Source organism: Zalophus californianus, chromosome 17, assembly GCF_009762305.2.
Source record: "Zalophus californianus isolate mZalCal1 chromosome 17, mZalCal1.pri.v2, whole genome shotgun sequence".
Taxonomy (NCBI): Eukaryota; Metazoa; Chordata; class Mammalia; order Carnivora; family Otariidae; genus Zalophus; species Zalophus californianus.
Window position 1 is genome coordinate 14,264,103 of NC_045611.1, and position 21,374 is coordinate 14,285,476.

At 51.1% G+C, this 21,374-nt stretch overlaps 1 protein-coding gene across 3 annotated transcripts; it reads left to right on the forward strand.

The window, feature by feature from the left end:
• Positions 1-82: 82 nt before the first annotated feature.
• Positions 83-18,497, forward strand: DHX38 (DEAH-box helicase 38). 3 transcript variants are annotated; one of them, XM_027619883.1, is made up of 28 exons: positions 102-240; positions 1,422-1,510; positions 2,283-2,622; positions 2,967-3,154; positions 3,805-3,906; positions 4,980-5,127; positions 5,285-5,403; positions 5,565-5,641; positions 6,074-6,229; positions 6,768-6,929; positions 7,123-7,230; positions 7,612-7,724; positions 9,306-9,443; positions 9,839-10,025; positions 10,161-10,346; positions 10,738-10,878; positions 11,223-11,333; positions 11,423-11,539; positions 11,722-11,829; positions 12,239-12,351; positions 12,720-12,928; positions 13,022-13,176; positions 13,596-13,751; positions 13,848-13,982; positions 14,173-14,298; positions 14,813-14,908; positions 16,486-16,607; positions 18,013-18,497. In XM_027619883.1, exons 3-28 carry the CDS (start codon positions 2,300-2,302, stop codon positions 18,095-18,097), a joined length of 3,681 nt encoding a protein of 1,226 aa, XP_027475684.1. In that variant the 5' UTR covers positions 102-240; positions 1,422-1,510; positions 2,283-2,299; the 3' UTR covers positions 18,098-18,497. The 3 variants fall into 3 exon arrangements, with proteins under 3 accessions (XP_027475683.1, XP_027475684.1, XP_027475682.1); XM_027619882.1 differs by lacking the exon at positions 1,422-1,510 and having other exon boundaries at positions 83-240; XM_027619881.1 differs by lacking the exon at positions 1,422-1,510 and having other exon boundaries at positions 104-240; positions 2,255-2,622; positions 18,013-18,496.
• Positions 18,498-21,374: the final 2,877 nt, after the last annotated feature.

A 21,374-nucleotide genomic window follows, 5' to 3' on the forward strand; every position in this document is an offset into this window, starting at 1 on the left:
ACTCTAGCCTTGAGTGCTTGGTCGCTTTTTGTCCCACACTCGGAGCGGGGAATCGGCGTTTTCCGGGCTGCACTCGATGGTATCTTTGGACAGATAGAGGGGATCGCGCAAGGTATTATGGGACAATAATGGCCGCGTTTAAGGTTTATGTCTGGCTCTCTAAGGCGGTCTGAGTGAGGGGTGGTGGTGCCGGCGCCCCAGAATCTGGGGCAGAAGGTCCCGAGAGTCGGGCTTGGTGAGGTGAGTGTCCCTTCTTCCTTCCTGACCTGCCCTTCGCCAATCATGGCAGCTCCAGGCGGGGGATATCGGTCCTTCGCTCAGGTTCCTGCCCGGGTTTGCAAAGTCTCTTCCCTGTCACCCAACTTGCCTTTCTCACCTTAGGGATGCTGCGCCGCTCAGGCCTTCCCCATCCTTTCTCCTTGATCTGGTCAGATCCGGCTGTCTGGCGCGGCCTCACGGAGGTGCAAGGATGCTGTCCAGGGGTCACCCTGCACCCTTCTTCAGGCTTCTGCATTAGTCCCCTCCCAGGCAGAGGCTGAGCCCAAGTAGGGATCCTGTGTCTTCCTTTTCTCCGTCATAGTGGTATCTTTACTAGGTGATCTCTACTAGAAGCCGAGGATTTTTGTCTGTTTTGTTCTCTGTTCTATTCCTCTTGCCCAAAACAGCAACTGGCTCACAGAAGGCAGTCGATGAAAAATTGTTGAATGAGTAAATCTAGTTTTTCTAATTTTTTTTTTATCCTATGTGGCTTCTTTGTCATTTATCATTCTCCGGAATCCAGCCCCTTAACGCCTTATTTGTTCTCAGCAGCTAATTAACTCTTGTCAGATGCCTTACCCTGGGTTGTTGGTCTGTTCCTTTGCTGTCTCTAGAAATGTTTGGCTTCCCATTCTCCATTCATCAGTTTAAATTCATTCATCCATTCCTCAAACGTTTATTTTGCTTGGCACTGGGTACAGCAACAGCAAGACAGACAAGGTTGTCTTTTTCACATTATAGGAGTATATTTTATAGTTCAGACTACTGCTGACCAGAACACATATGTGTTTACCTTCTTATTTAGATTTCCTCACATGCACACAGATGTCACCAATATGCAGCTCTCCCTTTTCTCTTCTGCCTGATGGCATTTTTCAAAATGCAACTCTTGTGTCTATGTTCGTATTATGTGTCCAGTATGTTTGGCGTTATTTCTCTATAGAGCCGTGCATGTTAGTTAGAGCTGGACAAAACATTCTGGATTCCGGTGGTACCCTGCACCTTGACAGTTCCTTTGCTTCACTGACTTGTTGAAAGGGGAATTATCCAAGCATGCAGAAATCAGTGTATGTTTATAAGTGAATGGTATATAATGGGAGGTAAAGAGGAATTTGTTACAAGTTGAGTGCCAGAAAATCTTACAGTCACCTTAATACTTTCAGGAACACCATTTCATAATGAAACCTAGTGTTTCTCATCAATATTTTTGGTGAACGTGGATTGTCATTAAACAGATTTCATCTGCTGTGAGGTAATTCTTTTCTACAACCACAACTGGTCCCAATAAAGCCATTAATGTAAGGATCACATGGATGGTAGCCTTCTACCCCAATCTGCCTACTCTACTGTACCTGTAGTTTAAAGGGAGGGAGAAGTAGAACAACTCAGGTAGAAAATGTTGAGCCCCATTGGTATATAGGAGCACAGCAAGTAAAATAATGTAACACCTTTATGTAACACTATATACTTACAGAGGGCTTTCACATACACTCTTGTGTTTGATTCTCACAATAACTCCATGGATTAGATAGGGCAAAAGGTATTTCTGTTTTACAGATATAGAAATTATGCCTAACCAAACATTAATTTTTTTGCTTACAATCATACAAGTAGAAAATGTCAAAAGCTTGCATTCTAGTTGAGGATTCTGACTTAAAATCTAGTGGTGTTTCCCCTACAGTCCCTTTCTAGATGCTTTGATGTTCTAGCAAGTGCCCCTTAGTGAGGTCTGTTCTTGCCTGGATGATACCCTCTTGGATCCTGGTGTTTGGTGGGTGTGCGAGTGTGTGCGTGTGCGAGTGTGTGTGTGTCTATTTCTGATGTGTGTTGGGGTGGGAGTCGGGATCTTTTGAGGTTGTCATTGACTTGATGGAAAGGTCTTGGTAAGAGGTAGCTAAACAAAGCCTGGTCTTGATGGGGAGGTTAGCCCCCTGAATATACTTCTAACTACAGTTATCCTGGGTCATAGCAGAGTTGAACCTTCTCTTACCTCCAGTACCAAATGGGTGGTCTCCCTTCCCCAGACATCCCAGAGTCTGTCATGGAGGACACCAGCGAGGATGCCTCCATCCATCGATTGGAAGGCACTGATCTGGATTCTCAGGTTGGCGGTCTTATTTGCAAGACCAAAAGTGCAGCCAGTGAGCAGCACGTCTTCAAGGCCCCTGCCCCCCGCCCTTCCTTGCTGGGGCTGGACTTGTTAGCTTCCCTGAAGCGAAGAGAGCGAGAGGAGAAGGACGATGGGGAGGACAAGAAGAAGTCCAGAATCTCCTCCTACAAGGACTGGGAGGAGAGCAGGGACGACCAGAGGGACGCCGAGGAGGAGGGCAGTGACCAAGCGGGCCGACATAGCCGAAAGGACAGGTAAAGGCGTTAGGGTGGGTTGACACAAAGGGAACGAGAACGGCGGCCAGAAAATAACATCTCATGTTTATTTCTGTTTTCTTGTTGCATCTGTAGACCTTGGTGATTTTATTATGATCCTGTAGTATCTAAGGTAGATAGGAATTGGTGTTTTCTTCAAATTGGTGGGGAACAGTCAAAGGCGACTAAAGAGAGGGTGGGGGTTAGAAGTGTTTTGGGTTGTTGCCATAAGTAAGCCTGTGGGGAGGTAAAGTGCAGAAGGACAGGTCAGCCAGCCAGAGGTCTGGGGGCGAGGGTTTTCCCCTATAGAAAGGGCCTTTTACTAGTTGCCCTCCCTGTTTCAGACATTATCGATCTGCTCGGGTAGAGACTCCGTCCCATCCTGGTGGTGTGAGTGAAGAGTTCTGGGAACGCAGTCGGCAGAGAGAGCGGGAGCGGCGGGAACATGGTGTCTATGCCTCGTCCAAAGAAGAAAAGGATCGGAAGAAAGAGAGATCAAGGGATCGAGACTGTGACCGCAAGAGAGACAGAGGTAATCGGTCGGCGTAGTTCCTATAGCCAGTTGAACATTTGAATTAACACGTCAGCCTCTTTCCTATTGCAGGAGTTTTTCTAATGCACAATAATTAGGGAGCCCTGTTGGTTTTGATTGTGTCAGGATTGGGAATAGCAGGCAGCTTAAGAACTGTTACTTGCAACAAAGCTGCTTTGCTTGAGTGTGTGGTCCTCGTTTTATTACAATTGGTGGTAAAGGTGATAACGGGTAATTTGTGTAAGAAACCAGAATATACAGCAGTTTTGGTGAAAGAGAAAGGACAGTGCTGGGGAGCAAAGCTAGACATAAAATCCAACGCTGGCTTTGCTCAGTGTGGTTGTAAGTTTTATAGTTTATAGACTTGTAACTATTAAACGGCTATTCACTGTAGACTTATAACTATTGTTTTTTGAATTCTTGCAGGAAAATAACTGTTACTGTGAGTTTGAAACTTTCTAGCCAGTAACTATTTTTTCCCCTTGAAAGAATGGGGATATGTGAGTTTCAGGAGCCCATGGATCGCATTAGAGCAGTGCAGGTTGCACCTGTGAGTGAGTGGGGGAGGCCTGTCCTTTCTCTAGGGTGAAGACGGGTGGAAGTTAGGATGGGACACATACATCCTGAGCTCTGTGTGTGGCTCTTGACAGATGAGCGGGATAGAAGCAGACACAGCAGCAGATCCGAGCGAGATGGAGGGTCAGAGCGCAGTAGAAGAAATGAACCGGAGAGCCCGAGACACCGACCTAAAGGTAGACTGAGCTGTCACTTATGGTGACTTGTGGGGGATCGAGTTTTGTATAAAAGGTGGGGTGAGCGAATCCCGTCCTCAGTTGATTTGCTGTGGGCAGAGTCAGAATTGCTGATTCCACCATGAACTTCTTGGAATACTTGGTTCTGAGTCAGGTGGGGAGGCCCTGGACCTGTCGAGATGGATCTGCTCCTTTAAGCTGATAGGCTGGTTGGCTGAATGGCCACTTTGCCAAATGGCAGGAAAGAATAGGGAGCTGGGGAAGAGGATTTATTAAAAATAATTATTTATATCCAAGAGTAGTATGTTTGCTGAGAGAAATTGGCTGTTCCTTCAAATGTTATAAACACACTTAAAAAAAAAAAAGAAAAATGTTATAAACCCATGAAAACTGGACCATTAAAATCCAGGTATCTTTAAAAACTGTCCAAACCATGTTAAATCTGTTACAAATAGTTAGGTGTTACAAATAGATACAAAGCTTATACTTTATAAAGAAATCTGGGGGGCGCCTGGGTGGTTCAGTCATTAAGCGTCTGCCTTCGGCTCAGGTCATGATCCCAGGGTCCTGGGATCGAGCCCCGCATTGGGCTCCCTGCTCCGCGGGAAGCCTGCTTCTCCCTCTCCCACTCCCCCTGCTTGTGTTCCCTCTCTCGCTGTGTCTCTCTCTCTGTCAAATAAATAAAATCTTTAAAAAAATAAAATAAAACAAAGGTTTTGGAATTAAGACAAAGGAAATGTTATTTTTGGTTCAGTCATTTATGAGCTTTCATTTTCTTAGCCTTTAAAATGGTCATAATTAGGGGCGCCTGGGTGGCTCAGTCGTTAAGCGTCTGCCTTCGGCTCAGGTCATGGTCCCAGGGTCCTGGGATCGAGCCCCGCATCGGGCTCCCTGCTCCCTCTCCCACTCCCCCTGCTCGTGTTCCCTCTCTCTCTGTGTCTCTGTCAAATAAATAAATAAAATCTTAAAAAAAACAAAAAGAAATGTGGGGAATTGACTTTTGGCTGATAGCTCTAGAGCCGTGTCCTGGTTAGGTTAGATGTTTCCCGTGGTTGTGTTCTTTGTGGCCCCAGACGCGGCGACCCCTTCAAGGTCTACCTGGGAGGAAGAGGACAGTGGCTATGGCTCCTCAAGGCGCTCGCAGTGGGAATCGCCCTCCCCAACGCCTTCCTATCGGGATTCTGAGCGGAGCCATCGACAGTCCAGCCGCGATCGGGATAGGTGACGTCCTGGGCAGAGCAGCCCGGTTTCCCTGGGTGGCTGGCACAGGGTGGACGTGAGGAGGGCAAAGGGATCTGGGCTGGGAGAGCAGATGGCAGCTGGGGAACACATCCCAGCTTAGTGACTACGCAGTGATGCTGGTTATACTGTTGCCCAGGTCTTTGAGGAGCAGGTATTCAGATGACACACCTCTGCCAACCCCGTCCTACAAATACAACGAGTGGGCCGATGACAGAAGACACCTGGGGTCCACGCCGCGTCTGTCCAGGGGCCGAGGTAAGGCAGGGAGGGAGGAGGGTGCAGGAAAGCAGGATGGCTCGTCCCGCTGAGGCCGAACAAAGCTGTACTCTGGAGCGGTGCAGCTCTGCAGGGCTGTTGGTGGCCGCTGGGGATAAGCTGGGGTCGTTGGGACTGACCTGCTACGTGTTCTCCTTCAGGAAGACGCGAGGATGGCGAAGAGGGAATTTCTTTTGACACGGAAGAGGAACGGCAGCAATGGGAGGATGACCAGAGGGTAAAAGCTTGACATCTTTGAGGGGCTGAACGAGGGGTGGTGGCCCTCTGTAGGCGAGTGGGCAGAGTGACGCGTCAGTGGAAGTGGACTTTGATGACAGAGGGTAACACAGGGCAGTCTTGGGAGCTAAGCCCCATTCAGTCCCGAAGCCCTGGAATCTTTACGGAGGCACGGGCTCCGTGGTGACACTTCTCACTGGATGCAGGGCTGACCTAACTTTTTAGTTAAATGCTGGTGCCACCGTGTGGTAGACGTAAGAAGTGCCGTCACGAGTCAGTCCCCGCAGTTCTCTAGAAGGCTCCCCTTCCAGCAGGGTGGCCCTTCCCCGTCCCTGTCATCGCAGCAGTGACTTAGCAGACATCTCTTCTCTGGTCTTGTCCTCGTAAGCTCCATCTGTCCCTCGTTCTCACTGCTTTGTCCCCTCTGCTGCAGCAAGCGGACCGGGATTGGTACATGATGGACGAGGGATATGATGAGTTCCATAATCCCCTGGCCTACTCCTCGGAGGATTACGTGAGAAGGCGGGAGCAGCACCTGCATAAACAGAAGCAGAAGCGCATTTCGGCTCAGCGGAGGCAGATCAACGAGGTGGGCTGCCCTCAGTGGTCGGAGCCGACTCAGCCGGAGTCGGGGGCGCGCGGTGGTAGCACAGCTCGCCTCCCCGTCGCTGCCGTCCCGGCTGTCGCTGCCGTCCCGGCTGTCGCTGTACCTCTGGAGGCAGAGAGGGGTGGGCGTGGAACCTTTCTGCAGCTTCAGATAAACTCCCAACTCCTAACTTCTTTCTTTTGCAGTCCTTCCTTGAGGGCTGCCGTGGATGGGAAGTGATAGGGTGGGTGCTGGCTCTGTGTTCTTTGTGTCTCTGAGTGGGGCTGGGGACACTCGCCATGTGTCTGTCCATATAGAGTTTCTGACTTAGATATCAAGGGCTGCGCCTTGGAAAAAATACTGCAGGTGATTTGGGATCAGGGACTCTGCTTTCTAAGGAGCTGCAGGGTACAGAGGCCCGGGACACCTCTCTGGTGCCCCCTGGCCCTTCTGTCAGGACTTGATGGGTGGACTTGCCTGGTGACCTTTCAGGATGCCTTTTGGTTGCAGTCTGAGTGTGCCTCCTGTTGTGTTGTCACAGGATAATGAGCGCTGGGAGACCAACCGCATGCTCACCAGTGGGGTGGTCCATCGGCTGGAGGTGGACGAGGACTTCGAGGAGGACAGCGCGGCCAAGGTGCACCTCATGGTGCATAACCTGGTTCCTCCCTTTCTTGACGGGCGCATTGTCTTCACCAAGCAGGTGAGGCCCCCGGGGCCTGAGAGAAGCCAGCTCAGATGGAACTGAAGTGAACAAAGGAAAAAGAGGGGGAAAAAAGGCCTCCCGCCTGATAGGGCAGCAGTGTGTTCCATTTACTGGGGCTGCTATGAAGTGGACCTTCCTGTTGAGTTTAACCATTAGTGGGGAACTTCTCTTTTTCCTCAACCTTCTGCAGCCAGAGCCCGTGATTCCAGTCAAGGATGCCACTTCAGACCTGGCCATTATTGCTCGGAAAGGCAGTCAAACAGTGCGGAAGCACAGGGAGCAGAAGGAACGCAAAAAGGTTGGTTTCTTGTCATTTGGGGTTAGGGAGTCTCTGTTGTGGTTTTTTTTTGGGGGGGGGTCTTTCTTTTTTCTTTTTAGAAATTGTGTTAGATCTCATAGATAGGGTTCCTTTTGGAAGTTTGAGGGCACTCACAGAGCAAGAAAGAGCTGTTGGAGGAGGGCATTGTGTTTCTCCACCAGGGCCTTACTGAAGACAACCGCAGGGCCTGATGCTTGGGGAGCTTGCGGTTGAAATGGGGAAGCAGGCTCAGTGCCACTGCTGCCTTGTGGGAATTTACCACCTGCTGGATTGAAGCGTCTTGTCAAGTGGGATTGATTTTCCATTGACCGCAGTCGTGCTACACGATGGAGCCGACTTACGTTTTTTAATTTTTTTCAGGCTCAACACAAACATTGGGAGCTGGCTGGAACCAAGCTAGGAGATATCATGGGTGTCAAAAAAGAGGAAGAGCCAGATAAAGCTCTGACAGAAGACGGTAAAGTGGACTATAGGTAGGAGTCTTGGTCAGCAACCAGGCTGTCTCCAAAGACTGGGGCCCTCCAGGACACTTGCTGGCGAACAGATAGAATCTGTGGTTTGTGAATAGGAAAGTCATGTCGCTTTGGGTCTTCTGGTCCCTTCTGGTCCCTTCCTCCTGGTCTTTCTCTCCTACTGTCTTCAGTTTTTCCTAGATATTATTCCTCCTGCCACCACTGCTACTGTTGTAGGGACAGCCTCTCCCTGCCGGCATTAAACACCTCCCACATACTCGCTCCCTGAGGTCTCACGACAGTCCCATGGGGTAGGTGCTCTCCTTTCCATGTCCCGTGTGCAGAGCATGAGGCTCAGGGAGGTTAAGTAGCTGGTTTGAGGTCACCCAGCTAATAAATGGTGGCGTGATGATTAGACCTGGGTAGTGGAGCTTTGGAGCCCGGCTGCTCTACGTAAGTGTATTTCAGATGTCCAGTATTAGAAGGTGGGCTTTGCCCCCTTAGGTTTCAGTTTAATGGAAGGAGGAGCTATTTTTAACAGTGGTTTGGAAAGAGAAAGGATTGTCTTATCAGAGAGTGACGTCCCTGTTCATAGAGATATTTAAGCAGATGGTAGAGAGCTGCTTATTGGGGTTCCCACCTTGGGTAGATGGCTGGACTCAAATGTCCCTCGCCAGTCTCATCCTCTGAACATTCTAAAGTCTTGTCGAACCGGCATCCAAGTGAATAGTTCTCTGTACCCCTGTGAGAAATGACCCAAATGAGGAGTCAGTACTACCAGTCAGCCTTTGTTAGCTTGTAATTAATGTAGTCCCTTAGGCATTGACTCTTAGCTGACCAGGAGTGATGGTGAAACTAGAAATACCGCTGGCAGAGCATGGGGTGGGCCTGCAGGGGACAAGTCTCTCGTGGGGAGGCCGGGTGGCGGAGATGTGGCCTTCGGCAGCATGGAACCACTCCCTATTTGCTGTGCAGTCTGGGGAGACTCACGTAGTACTTCTGAGTCTAGGCCTATGTGCATGTGTCAGATATTTGCATGCTTCCAGTAGAAACTGTTGGTTAATACTCAATGGGTGTGTTTGTTCTTATAATTCTTTGAAAATGAAGCTGTTCAGACTATGCCATCCTGCCCAGAGCAGAGGGTAGAGGTCTGAGCCTGGTCAGGACTCTGCAGCCTCGCCGCCTCCTTTTAGCCCTTCACGCTTCATGCAGAAATCAAACCCCCCCCACCCCACCCCTGTATTCTGTACAAGATCACGACCCGGTGATTTCAGCTCCTCTTTAGGGCCTTTCAGCTCTTCTTTAGGGCCGAGATTTGGCCCGTTTGCTAATCTGAACTCCTGTGAGTCATACTGAGCCCTGTCTGACCTGAGGGTGCTGGGTATGTTGTGGATGATGGCTGCTCAGACGGCAGCGCCAGTTCCTGAGGCCAGAGGAGATGAGGATCATCTCAGATTACCTGGCTGCACTGGGGTCTCAGAGATTTCTTGCATCTTGTTGTGGTGGTTCTTGTTCTTGGGTGTCAGAAGAAGGGCAGGGACCCCGTCAGGAAGAACAACGTGGGAAATTGTGCAGGGTGTTTATGCTGCTCTGTGTTCTCAGGACAGAGCAGAAGTTTGCAGATCACATGAAGAAAAAGAGCGAAGCCAGCAGTGAATTTGCCAAAAAGAAGTCTATTCTGGAGCAGCGGCAGTACCTGCCCATCTTTGCTGTGCAGCAAGAACTACTGACTATCATTAGGTAATCCCTTCCTGGGGCCTGGGAGGACCACAAGGGAATCAGGTTCCCCTTTGTCCCTTGTGTTGACTCAGTAGCTCTTTTGCTTTGGGGCACTGCATCTGATGGAGAAGACAGAGAATTTTTTCTTATGTGACACAGGTGCCCTGGGCTACTTTGCCTGAAGCAGGCAAAACAGCATTGTTTTGTTAGAGTTCACTTCTTTAAACCCTGTCGTCTTTGAGACTTTCTAGAAGATGTCTTGGTTCTGGGCTGTTTTCCTAAGGAAGCCCACCTTTCTAAGCAGGCGTGCTCCTCGCCTAGCCAGATGTGGGCATAGGAGGTGGCCCTGTCTTGTTGGAGGCTCACAGGTGACTTCCACTCAGCCCGCCTTGCGCTTCGTGTTCTCTCCCTTGTAGAGATAACAGCATTGTGATCGTGGTTGGAGAGACAGGGAGTGGTAAGACCACTCAGCTGACACAGTACTTGCATGAAGATGGTTACACGGACTACGGGATGATCGGGTGCACCCAGCCTCGGCGTGTGGCTGCCATGTCTGTGGCCAAGAGAGTCAGTGAAGAAATGGGGGGAAACCTCGGTGAGGAGGTGAGTGGGCGTGCACGCTGAGCCGTGCGGCTTCCATCCATCTGAGCTGATCTGCTAAGGCCTGGACCCAGCACGGGGTGTGCCAGCAGCGAGCTGGGGCCCAGGGCTTCTGAGCCCTTTCTCTCTGACCTTCAGGTGGGTTATGCCATCCGCTTTGAAGACTGCACGTCAGAAAACACCTTGATCAAATACATGACGGACGGGATCCTGCTCCGGGAGTCGCTCCGGGAAGCGGACCTGGATCACTACAGTGCCATCATCATGGACGAGGCCCATGAGCGCTCCCTCAACACTGATGTGCTCTTTGGGCTGCTCCGGGAGGTGAATAAGGGCTGTGGGGTACAGTCCGTCTGCACCCCTGGGGCTTTGAGCAGCTCACTGTTGTAGTTAGTGACCCAGGTGCTCCAGGCGGGCTGGGCTCTCGCCTGGGAGGCTGAGGGGGGTCTCTGACAGGCCAGAGTGTCCCTTGAGGCCTCCAGGCTGTCAGGTTCAGACCTGGTGTTGTAGTTCACTCTGTTCTTGCTCAGCTGAGTGAATCATGGTTCTCTTGGCTCTGGCTCCCTGGCTTCAGTCTTCAGCATTCTTAAGAGTCTAATGTGCTGCTCCATCAGCTTCAGCCTGTTTCATTTGGGAGTAATGTTGGTGAGACTGGGGGGCGGGTGCCAAGGGTTCCAAATCTCTGGGGAAGCCTCAGACTGACCTCTTCTCTTAGGTGGTGGCTCGGCGTTCAGACCTGAAGCTCATTGTCACGTCAGCCACTATGGATGCAGAGAAATTTGCTGCCTTTTTTGGGAATGTTCCCATCTTCCACATCCCTGGTCGTACCTTCCCTGTTGACATTCTCTTCAGCAAGGTACTGAGGCCTCCTTTTTTGAACTGATCCTGACCTCTGATGAGAACCCATCTGGAGGGCAACGGTTAGGGTACTGATTTGGGAAAGTTTTGTCGGTACCATGGGGCAGATGGTGCAACCTGCACCTCTAGGGCTCAGAGATAAAGGGCTGTACCCTGGGGGAGGTTTACTTTTATTAGAGCAGAAGTGCAGGGCCCAGGGAGGGCAGGCAGGCCCATCTGTAGCCCTGAACGTCCACCCCCTCTAGCCCCACACCAGCGACTGGCCACTGGTTCCCAGAGGGGTGCCGGCCGGCATTTCCCTTGATAACTTTCCTCTGACCGTGACCCTGGCTGGTGTTGCAGACCCCACAGGAGGACTACGTGGAGGCCGCAGTGAAGCAGTCCTTACAGGTGCACCTGTCAGGGGCCCCTGGGGACATCCTTATCTTCATGCCTGGCCAAGAGGACATTGAGGTGTGTGACTTGGTCATGACTGTGATGAATGGGTAGTGTCCTGCCTGTGAGGGGCTCTGGTGTCTCATGGCTCCTCTCTCTGCCCTCAGGTGACCTCAGACCAGATTGTGGAACATCTGGAGGAACTGGAGAATGCACCTGCCTTGGCCGTGCTGCCCATCTACTCCCAGCTGCCGTCTGACCTCCAGGCTAAAATCTTCCAGAAGGTGTGACACCAAGAAAGTCTGTCCTGGGTCCCCACCCTTGGGTCTCCCTGGATTCTCCCCAGGGAGGACAAGAGAGAGAGAGTGTTACTTTTTGGCAAGGGTGGGGGTGCTTTTTTCCCTGTGGAGTCTTTCCTACCTGTGGGCCTACAGCCTGCCCCCCTGTACATCCTGCCCGGCACTAGGCTCCAGATGGCGTTCGGAAGTGTATCGTTGCCACCAACATTGCTGAGACGTCTCTGACTGTGGACGGCATCATGTTTGTTATTGACTCTGGTTATTGCAAATTAAAGGTAAAGGAAGACATGGGCACTGGGGCCATGGGCCATCACCCACAGTAACTCAGTCGGTGGGAGGGCAGGCCCCGGGTCGTCAGCCCTTCATGGGGGGATGGACTCAGAAGTGCTGGTGCTATTTCGGAGGCTAACATTTGAGTGCTGATTTTGCCATGCACTTGACTGATTTAATCCTTGTGATAACGCCACGAAGTAGATGATTTAATAACTCAATAGAGATCACAGAGCTGATATTTGTGGGGGAGATTTCTTAAGGTTCCCAGCTTCAAAAGGACGGCTGCCTACATTGCTAGAACACTATGCTCTGTGATGTGTAGCAGCCTGGGCTTGTCTCTCTTTGTCTCAGGGCTGCCTCCCTGTTGCCCCTTGCTCTCTCCTTCATCAGCTCTTTTCTGTCCCCTCCAAGGTCTTCAACCCCAGGATTGGCATGGATGCTCTGCAGATCTACCCCATCAGCCAGGCCAATGCCAACCAGAGGTCGGGGCGTGCTGGCAGGACGGGCCCAGGTCAGTGTTTCAGGTAGGAGCCCTGTGCTAGCCGGCTTTCTGGGGCGGTGCTGGGATGGCAGAGTGTGGAGCTGGGGTGGCGGGCACTGGACTGTGAGCCCACACAGGGATGCCGGCCCCAGGATCCCTGAGGCTGGGCAGTGGTGGCAGGACTGCCACGTGTTGGTCTTCTCATCAGCAGCGGCCTTGGCAGGCAGCTGTGAGCTCTGAGCGGCTTCGGGTTTCTGGCAGCCCCGCGTGGCAGGCGCCCGCACCGGAGCACAGCACTTTGCTTCGAGGTGCCAGGAGAGTTGGGACAGCGTGGCTCCTCCACCGTGGGGATGCCCGTGCAGGCGCCAGGCCTGTCAGAGACTCAGCAGGGCCCGGTGCTCTCCCCGGCAGGCTCTATACCCAGAGCGCCTACAAGAACGAGCTCCTGACCACCACAGTGCCTGAGATCCAGAGGACCAACCTGGCCAACGTGGTGCTGCTGCTCAAGTCCCTCGGCGTGCAGGACCTGCTGCAGTTCCACTTCATGGACCCGCCGCCCGAGGACAACATGCTCAATTCCATGTATCAGCTCTGGATCCTAGGGGCCCTGGACAATACCGGTGCGCGCGCCCCAGCGGCCGGGAGAGACATGGGGTTCGCTCTCTCTTGACCTCACTGTGTCGCCTCAATGTCCGGATTTGCTCCTCTCCCAGGCGGTCTGACCTCGACGGGGCGGCTGATGGTGGAGTTCCCGCTGGACCCGGCGCTGTCCAAGATGCTGATCGTGTCCTGCGACATGGGCTGCAGCTCGGAGATCCTGCTCATCGTGTCCATGCTCTCCGTGCCGGCCATCTTCTACCGGCCCAAGGTGGGCGCGCGGCGGCCACGCTCCTCCTGCCCCAGCGGCGGCCCCTCGGTGACGGGGCTTGAGGAGGGACTGGAGGGGACCGGTTTCTTTCTGTATCGTTAACGTGGGGTGGAGGGACAGGAGGCCAAAGAGTAATCTTGCTGTCTTCCGGTACGCAGGCTGGGGCGAGGGAAAGCTGGGCGAGATCAGGGGTTCTCAGTGATTTGGAAATTGGCAGGAGCGTTTGTTATCTTCTAGGACAGTTGTGTCAGAGCCCTCCCATTTTAGAATAAATATTTTGTCATAAGCTATGTTACTTTCCCTGTGTTGTCCAGGTAACACATCAGTGCGTTTGAAGTTGCGTGTGCAGGCAAGCGCAGGGTCTTGTCAGCGGGCCTGGACTCCCTGTGCTCAGAGTAAAGGTCCTTTTTCCTTCCCAGGGCCGAGAGGAGGAAAGCGATCAGATCCGGGAGAAGTTTGCTGTCCCTGAGAGTGATCATTTGACCTACCTGAATGTCTACCTGCAGTGGAAAAATAATAATTACTCCACCATCTGGTGTAACGATCATTTTATCCATGCCAAGGCCATGCGGAAGGTAAGGGCAGTAGCCCGATGAGCAGGCTGTTGGGGCGAGGGGTGGTAGGGAGGAAGAGGCGGGCGCCATCCTTCTCTGCCCCGGGTCTTGCTCTAGGTCCGGGAGGTGCGGGCTCAGCTCAAGGACATCATGGTACAGCAGCGGATGAGCCTGGCCTCGTGTGGCACTGACTGGGACATCGTCCGGAAGTGTATCTGTGCCGCCTATTTCCACCAGGCAGCCAAGCTCAAGGTGAGCCCAAAGGAGCCCGGTTGAGGCCACTTCCTGGTCTGATAATTGTTTCAGGGCAAAGTTCTTTCTCAAAAGCCCTGCAGATCTGGGCTTTCCCCACCAAGGCCTGTGTCAAGACAAGGGATGGAGTGGCTGCCCACGTGAGCGGCGATTTCTTGATGTGGGGCTACCAGTTTTGTCTCTTCCCTAGGGAATTGGGGAGTATGTGAATATCCGGACAGGAATGCCCTGCCACCTGCACCCCACCAGCTCCCTCTTTGGAATGGGCTACACCCCAGACTACATAGTGTATCATGAGCTGGTCATGACCACCAAGGTGAGTCTTTTCCAACAGAGCTGGCATGACATAGGCCTATCTTGCTGGGCCAGGCCTTTGCAACCCTTCATTGCTTTCCGGTATGAGCTTTGAGCTCGGGAGAGGCCACATATGTTGCTTTGAGGGGAGTTGAGATTGGTTTTCAGCTGGGTTTGGGGGAAGCTTACGTAGAATTAACCTTTAGTAGACAGTGGCCTCAGCTGCACCAGCGGGATTGTTCCGTTTCCTGCCTTGGATAAGCAACCCCTCTTGGTGTCATTAGAAGGGCCTTCTGAGGGGCTAGGCCTTTTCTCTTGGATTCTAGGGGGCATCTTTTCAAGCATGGAGGAGGAATTTGAATGGGAGAAAGGATGAAAATTGCAGTGTCTGGGGCTTATGTCTGCCTTTTTCAGCCTCAGAGGGCTGGGGGTTGGGCCTTTCCCACATGGGTCCTGATTGTGGAACTGCTGTGGGAAGGACAGCCCAAAGCATTGGACCTTCTGTGACCACCACTTTGTGATCCTTCTGCCTGCAGGAGTACATGCAGTGTGTGACCGCTGTGGATGGAGAGTGGCTGGCGGAGCTGGGCCCCATGTTCTACAGTGTGAAACAGGCAGGAAAGTCTCGGCAGGTAAGGATCCTGCACTTGCCATGGAGGTTCTGCTTGCTTGTGGACCCATTGTCCCCTCAGCCTGCTATTGAAGACATGTCAGCATCTGACCACTACCCTCTTAACTTCTCTCTCAAACACAAAAGCTGTGGTCAAGCCAGGTTGGTCTGTTAGATTTCCCCTGTCTGCTCCGGTTGCTTGGTCTGCCTAGCGTTCTTTTTTTTTTTTTTTAATAAAGATTTTATTTACTTATTTAAAGAGAGGGAGAGAGAGCACAGAGCCTGATGCGGGACTTGATCCCATGACCCTGAGACCATGACCTGAGCTGAAATCAAGAGTTGGGCGCTTAACCAACTGAGCCACCTTGTCCTTTAAAAAAAAAACGAAAACAAAAAACCTTATTATTGGAAAGTGCAAATATTCATAAAAGTGTAAAAAACAGTATAGGGAGCCATCATGAATTCGTCACCTGCTCTCCATAATGATCAACATTGGTCAGTCTGGTTTGGCTTTTTCCTACCCTCCTCCACACACTTTTTTCTTTCCTGGAAAAATTTTAAAGCATATTTCAGACACATTATTTCACCAGTAAAAGCTTGAGTAAGCATCTCAAAAAGGACTTACTTGTTTTCAAAATGTAATGTTTATGCCATTGTTGCTTAACGGAATTAATCCTTAATGTTATCTAAGTCTCCAGTCCTTATTCATATTTCTCCTTTTATGCCAAAGATAACTTTTTATGATTGATCTGCTTGGATTAGGATCCAAATATTACAGTTAGTTATATGTGTTAAGTCTTTCATTCTAGAAAATGTTCTGCCCCCATTCTTTATTATGGTATTGATTTATCGGAGAAACCAGGTCACTTGTAGAATGTTCACATTCTGTATTTGGCCGATTGCTTTTTTGTGATGGCGTTTAACTTGTGCCTCTATCCCATGTTATTTCTACAAACTCATAATTAATCTCAAGGCCTGATGGGATTCAGGTTTAGCTGTTTTGGGCGAAGATGCATAAATGCATGTGGTGTTGTGAACATCCTTTTAGATGCTGTCAGGAAGGTAAGGTCTGGTGGTCCCACTTTTGGAAAGGATGCTGAGACTGGTCAGTGGTTCTGCCCGATCCCTCCAGTAGAAGTTCTCTAGCCTCTACTCCATCTCCTCACGGTCTCACTGTCCGTGGACGGCCACCGCCTAGAGCTAGGATGCAGGGCTGCAGAAGGTGGCAGGGCTCTTGTCAGTACTGTCTGCGCTGGGCCTGCACACATCTTCCTTATGTGTGTTCTTCCCAGCCACGTGGTCATGTCTTCCCAGTGTCCTGTACCTCCTGGCATCACTGTGCCCTTGGTAAGAGAGTGAAAGTGCTTACTGAATTGAGTGGAGTGCGGAGATGTGACAGGGTTTGGACTGAATCGTGCAGTGTCTGTCTTGACTCGAGGAGAACAGGCTTTGGCCTCAAAAGACAAGGCTGCCTTGGTGTTGGGGCAGGGAGCCATGTGGCCCCGGCTCTGGGAGCTGGCCCAGAGAACAGAGCACCTGGCTTATGAGGCTTCCTCACCTTCCTCACCAGGCTCCCCGATACGTCTCCCTCTTTTCTAGGAGAACCGCCGACGGGCCAAAGAGGAAGCCTCTGCCATGGAGGAGGAGATGGCGCTGGCTGAGGAGCAACTGCGAGCCCGGCGGCAGGAGCAGGAAAAGCGCAGCCCCCTCGGCAGTGTCAGGTGAGCTTCGGCCTCGGGACCCCGGCTGGGATGGAGCCTGTCCGTGGGAGGCTCTGGGGACCAGCCCGAGAGACCAAGCAGCTCCCGACGCAGGGTCGCGATCTAAGAGAAGTTGAGCGTAGGGCTGAATGGGGACAGAAATTGACCAGTCCCACATGGAGGCATGGGAGGGGTTCCAGATGCACCGTCACGGGTGGTGATACATCTGCCTGGTCACTGTCATGTTGTACTAGGCCTGCGGTGGTCTGGAGAAGTTCCAGCTTCACTGACAAGCGAGGACTTGGAAATCATGGTGCGGATGGGAGGGGAGCCTTGGAGTCTTGGGCTTCTGTGTCTCTGCTGGTGCCCGAAGTTAGGTCAGACTTCACAGGTGAAGGGCACAGTTCTCCACAAGACTGCCTTCATGTCAGACACCAGCTGCAAGTTGAGGGGTTGCCAAAGGTCACTCTCACTTCTGACCAATTTGCTACAAATTTGGGGATCCCCATGGACTCCCCCACATTCGATAATTTGCTAGAATAACTCACAGAACTCAGGAAAGTACTCTTATTTACGATTACAATTTTATTATAGCTGAAGCCTACAAATCAGAACCAGCCCAAGGGAGAGACACAGAGTGAGGTCTGCGATGGTCCCACATACGAAGCATCCGTTGTCCTCAGGGCTGCATTACCCTCCTGGCATGTTGGTGCGTGATAGTGTGCACAGAGCATTGCCAGCCAGGGAAGCCTCAGTCCAGAGCTTCGATGTCCAGAGTTTTATTGGGGTTTCATTCATGGGCATGAATGGTTGAGTAAGCATGCATGTGATTGACTCACCTCTCTAGCCTCCTTCTTTCCGCAGAGGCTGGGCTGACCACAAGGCTCAAAGTACAGCCCTCATCCTGAATCATCTTGTTAGGAGAAATTATCAGATGTGGTCTGAGGGCCCACCGGGAGTAACAGAGACATTCAGTCCCTTGGGAAATCCCAAGGGTTTAGAGATTACCTCCCAGGACCTGGGGACAGGTGCATGGGTGGTTCATTGGTAGAATTCTCGCCTGTCAGGACCTGGGGACAAAGGCCAGCTAGATTCTTTATTAGACAGGTGGAGTGGCAGCCTGGTGAGGTGGCTGGAAGGCTACCTCCATAGCTCACTTAATAGGTATGAAAGGGATTGTTAAAAAATCTACCTCCCAACCATCCTTGGTGGATATCAGAATGAGGTGATATTTTATTCTGCTCCTCATTACAAATGAGGATGGCAGTGGGGTTGGGAATGTGTTGGGGGAGAAGACCCTTCAGGCCCAAAGCCTGCTCACGCACCAGTTAGAATAGCAGCAAGGCCTCGGGTTCCACGTCCTCATGTACATCCTGGTTGGAGTGAGCAGCAGCGTGATTCCTCATCCCTCCTTCTGTGTCTCCAGGTCTACAAAGATCTACACTCCAGGCCGGAAGGAGCAAGGGGAACCCATGACCCCTCGCCGCACACCAGCCCGCTTTGGGCTCTGAGCTGAAGCTTTCCCTGCAGAGGATGCAGCCACGTATTAAGTCCTGAGCCCTGTGGCTAGAGCACCCGGGGCCTGCCACAAAACCCTTTCATCTCTGCGCTTTCATCTGTGTACATCATGGCCCCTGGGGGAAGCTCCTGCAGGAGCTAGCTCAGCAACAGAGGGAGGAGGAGCTCCTCAGTGCAGGCCGGGGGTGCAGGGCAGCTGAGAGCTGTCAGGGCCGTGAGAGGGGGCCGGACCCATTGTATCCAAATAAACCATTCCTGGGATGCTTGGTGTATAAATGACTTGGCCGTGACTATGGTTTTTTTAAATTCTGTGTAAAGCAGCAAAATAGAGCTAGAGGGAATTGTAATTTGGTTATAATTCAGGATTTGGAAATAAATTTATTGTTTGTAAAATGTTATTGCATTTCAGACTGTTCCTTTTTCCCTCACTGCCCTCATCACGTAATAAGAAAATGGGCAGAACTCCAACTTGACTTTCCTTGGGTGGATCCTTCTAAAACAGCTCGCCTATTTCTGTTCTCCAGGTAGCGCCTCTCTGAGGAGGGTTGGCAGGGTGGGACATAGCTGGCAGGGAGGGATAATGGCCTGGGGCCCTGGGCAGACCAAACTCGGAGGGTGCCTTGCTCTTCCCCAGGCTGGGGGGCAGGGCAAGGCTGGCCAAATGGCCAAGTGGGAAGGAGGTGAGCAGCCGCGCACCCTCTGCCCTTCCCCGGTGGTGCGTTGGCTGCTGTATTGCTCAGAATGGCAGAAGTTTCTACTCTGCATGTGAAAGGGTGACGTATTGGCAAAAATAGTATAAAATATTGCTTATTGATTTTCACATAAAAGATGATCCTTGTTGGATCATCTAGTCTTTTCTCTTGTTAAGCAGCTTATATCTGCTGAGGTGGCTTTTTGGGTATTTGGCCCTTTGCATCACCCACAGCCCTTGTTTTATGATGCCGTGTTGGGGGTGGGCCTTCTGCCAGGTGTGCTGGTTGCAAGGTTCTGTGTCGGGGCTGAATCACCGATGGGCTTGGCTGGGAGCTCAGAAGCACATCGATCCCAGGCCAGCAGTGCTCAGCTCCAGCCTCTTGGGTCATGCTGCTGACTATTACTTCTGTTTCCTTCCTCACTTTATTCCTGGGATGTGAATTTAAAATTTAAGTCAGTTTTATGGATGAGTTTGGAAGCCTGGCTTTGCCAGCCAGCACCAGCTACCACCTCTGCTTCCATTCTTTTTACCTCTAACTGCCTTTATTGGGAATTCAGGTAGAAACTGACTTTTCATGGCTCTGGAGTGAAGAGAGGGCTTCTGGCTTCTCGTCTGGGAAGGCTTCTAATCTTGGCACCGGGTTGGAGGGCTAGCAGAATGTGTCTACCTGCTCTGTGGAGAGAAGTAAGCTGGGTATGTGATCTAGTTACAGACTTGGGCTAGGGATGCAACAGAACAGGGCAAAAATTGAGGTTCCAGTGAATATAGCTTTGTTACAAACAGGCTGTGACCTTGGTCATGAACTTACCTTCAAGTTCCCTAGGTCACAAAAACGAAGCCAGAGGTTATAAAAACCATGGGTCAACCCAGGCTTCTCATTTTAAAAACAAGGAACAGAGCGACCTGTGTGACTCAGTCGGTTAAGCGTCTGCCTTCGGCTCAGGTCATGATCCCAGGGTCCTGAGTTCGAGCCCAACATCGGGTTCTCTGCTCAGAGGAGAGCCTCCTGCTCCCCCTGCTTGTGCTCTCTCTCTCCCTCTTTCTCTCTGTCAAATAAATAAATAAAATCTTAAAAAAAATAAAAATAAAAACAAGGAACACCTGGCAAGGACACCTGACACATACAGGTGCCACAGGCTGTGTGGGGAGAATCCCTGCCCCCCAGCAGCGCTTCCCGAATCTGTTTTGGTGTTGGGAATTCCTCACAAGAGTCTGTCTGGACCTCTGACTCTCACGTTTTCTTTAAATTATGGACCTTTTCCATTCAGATCCACCTTAAAAGTTCCTTCCAGCTTTAATAATCTGATTCTTACCACCTCTTTCTCAGATAATAACCGAACACCCCCACCCCCCTGAGATACAAAGCATGTCTGTGACAACAGCCCTGAAGTGGGTTCTGGAGACCGGCTTTCGGGCTTCCTGGTGTGAGGGAACAGAGAGGCTGCTGAACTGGACATTTTTATGGGGCCCCCTGTTGCTCTCAGTCACATGCATCTCTCCTTAAATGCCTAGTTGATGGTAATGGTACTTTAGACACATTAAAGATGTCAGCAGTTGAGGGTCTCAGGCTGAGATGGGGCTCATTCTAGGGACCCTAGAGCTTGCTTGCCAGGTAGTGTCATTGCCAGGAAGCTTCCTTCTCAGCTGGGCTGTGTAGAGAAGGCTCAGAAGCCAAGTGCTTATGGGGCACCATGGTGGTTGCAGAGAGCTCCTCCTTCCCTTTATTAGGGAGGCAGGTTGCGGTGGCTGATGTCTGCTCTGGGTTTCTTCAGCTTGGGGGAGGAAATGATACTCCAGGTGGGCAGAAGAGGATCTCCTGCAAAGGATTCTGTGGGCCCCAGGTATCAGAATCTGAGTGACATCTTCCCACTGGGTGGCTGAAGCATTTATTTTACTGACAATCCCCTTGGCTAAAGAGTCCTGGCTTCGTAACTCTTTTTTCTTTCCTTTCTTTCGTTACTTCTTAGAGCAGTTGTAGGTGTGCAGTGAAATCGAGTGGGAAGTACCAAGATTTCCCACTTACCCTCTGCTCCCACACAAGCACAGCCTCCCCACTATCAACGTCCGACCTGAGCGGTTCATTTTTCACACTCGATGAACCTACATTGACACGTTATCCCATAGACCCCATAGTTTCCGTGAGGGTTTATCTTGGTGTTAGATATTCCATGGGTTTGGGAAATGTATAATGACATGAATCCAGCTCTACTGTATCATGCAGAGACCGTTTCTATTATCAGCTGTTCAGACTACCTTTTAGAAACCCCTTTGGTTATTTCTTAAAGAATTATAGTTAGCTTTCCTGCCCTTCACCTTATCCTTAGAGAAACTACATTTCCCTAAGTTCAACCCCTCTCTCCCATCAGATCTCCTCCCTGGCTGGGCTTGCAAGGCCAGATGGCTGGGTGACATATCCGTGTTTTTCCAGCTCTGCTGCCCCGTTGCTTCCCATAACTCACTACCTGCTGTGCTCTGGTGTAATCACCCCACAGGAAGTGAAAAATAACTTTGAAAAAATGTACCACATTCAAGGTATCCAGATATTATTGTCTCTGGCCAACATATATGATACCTTT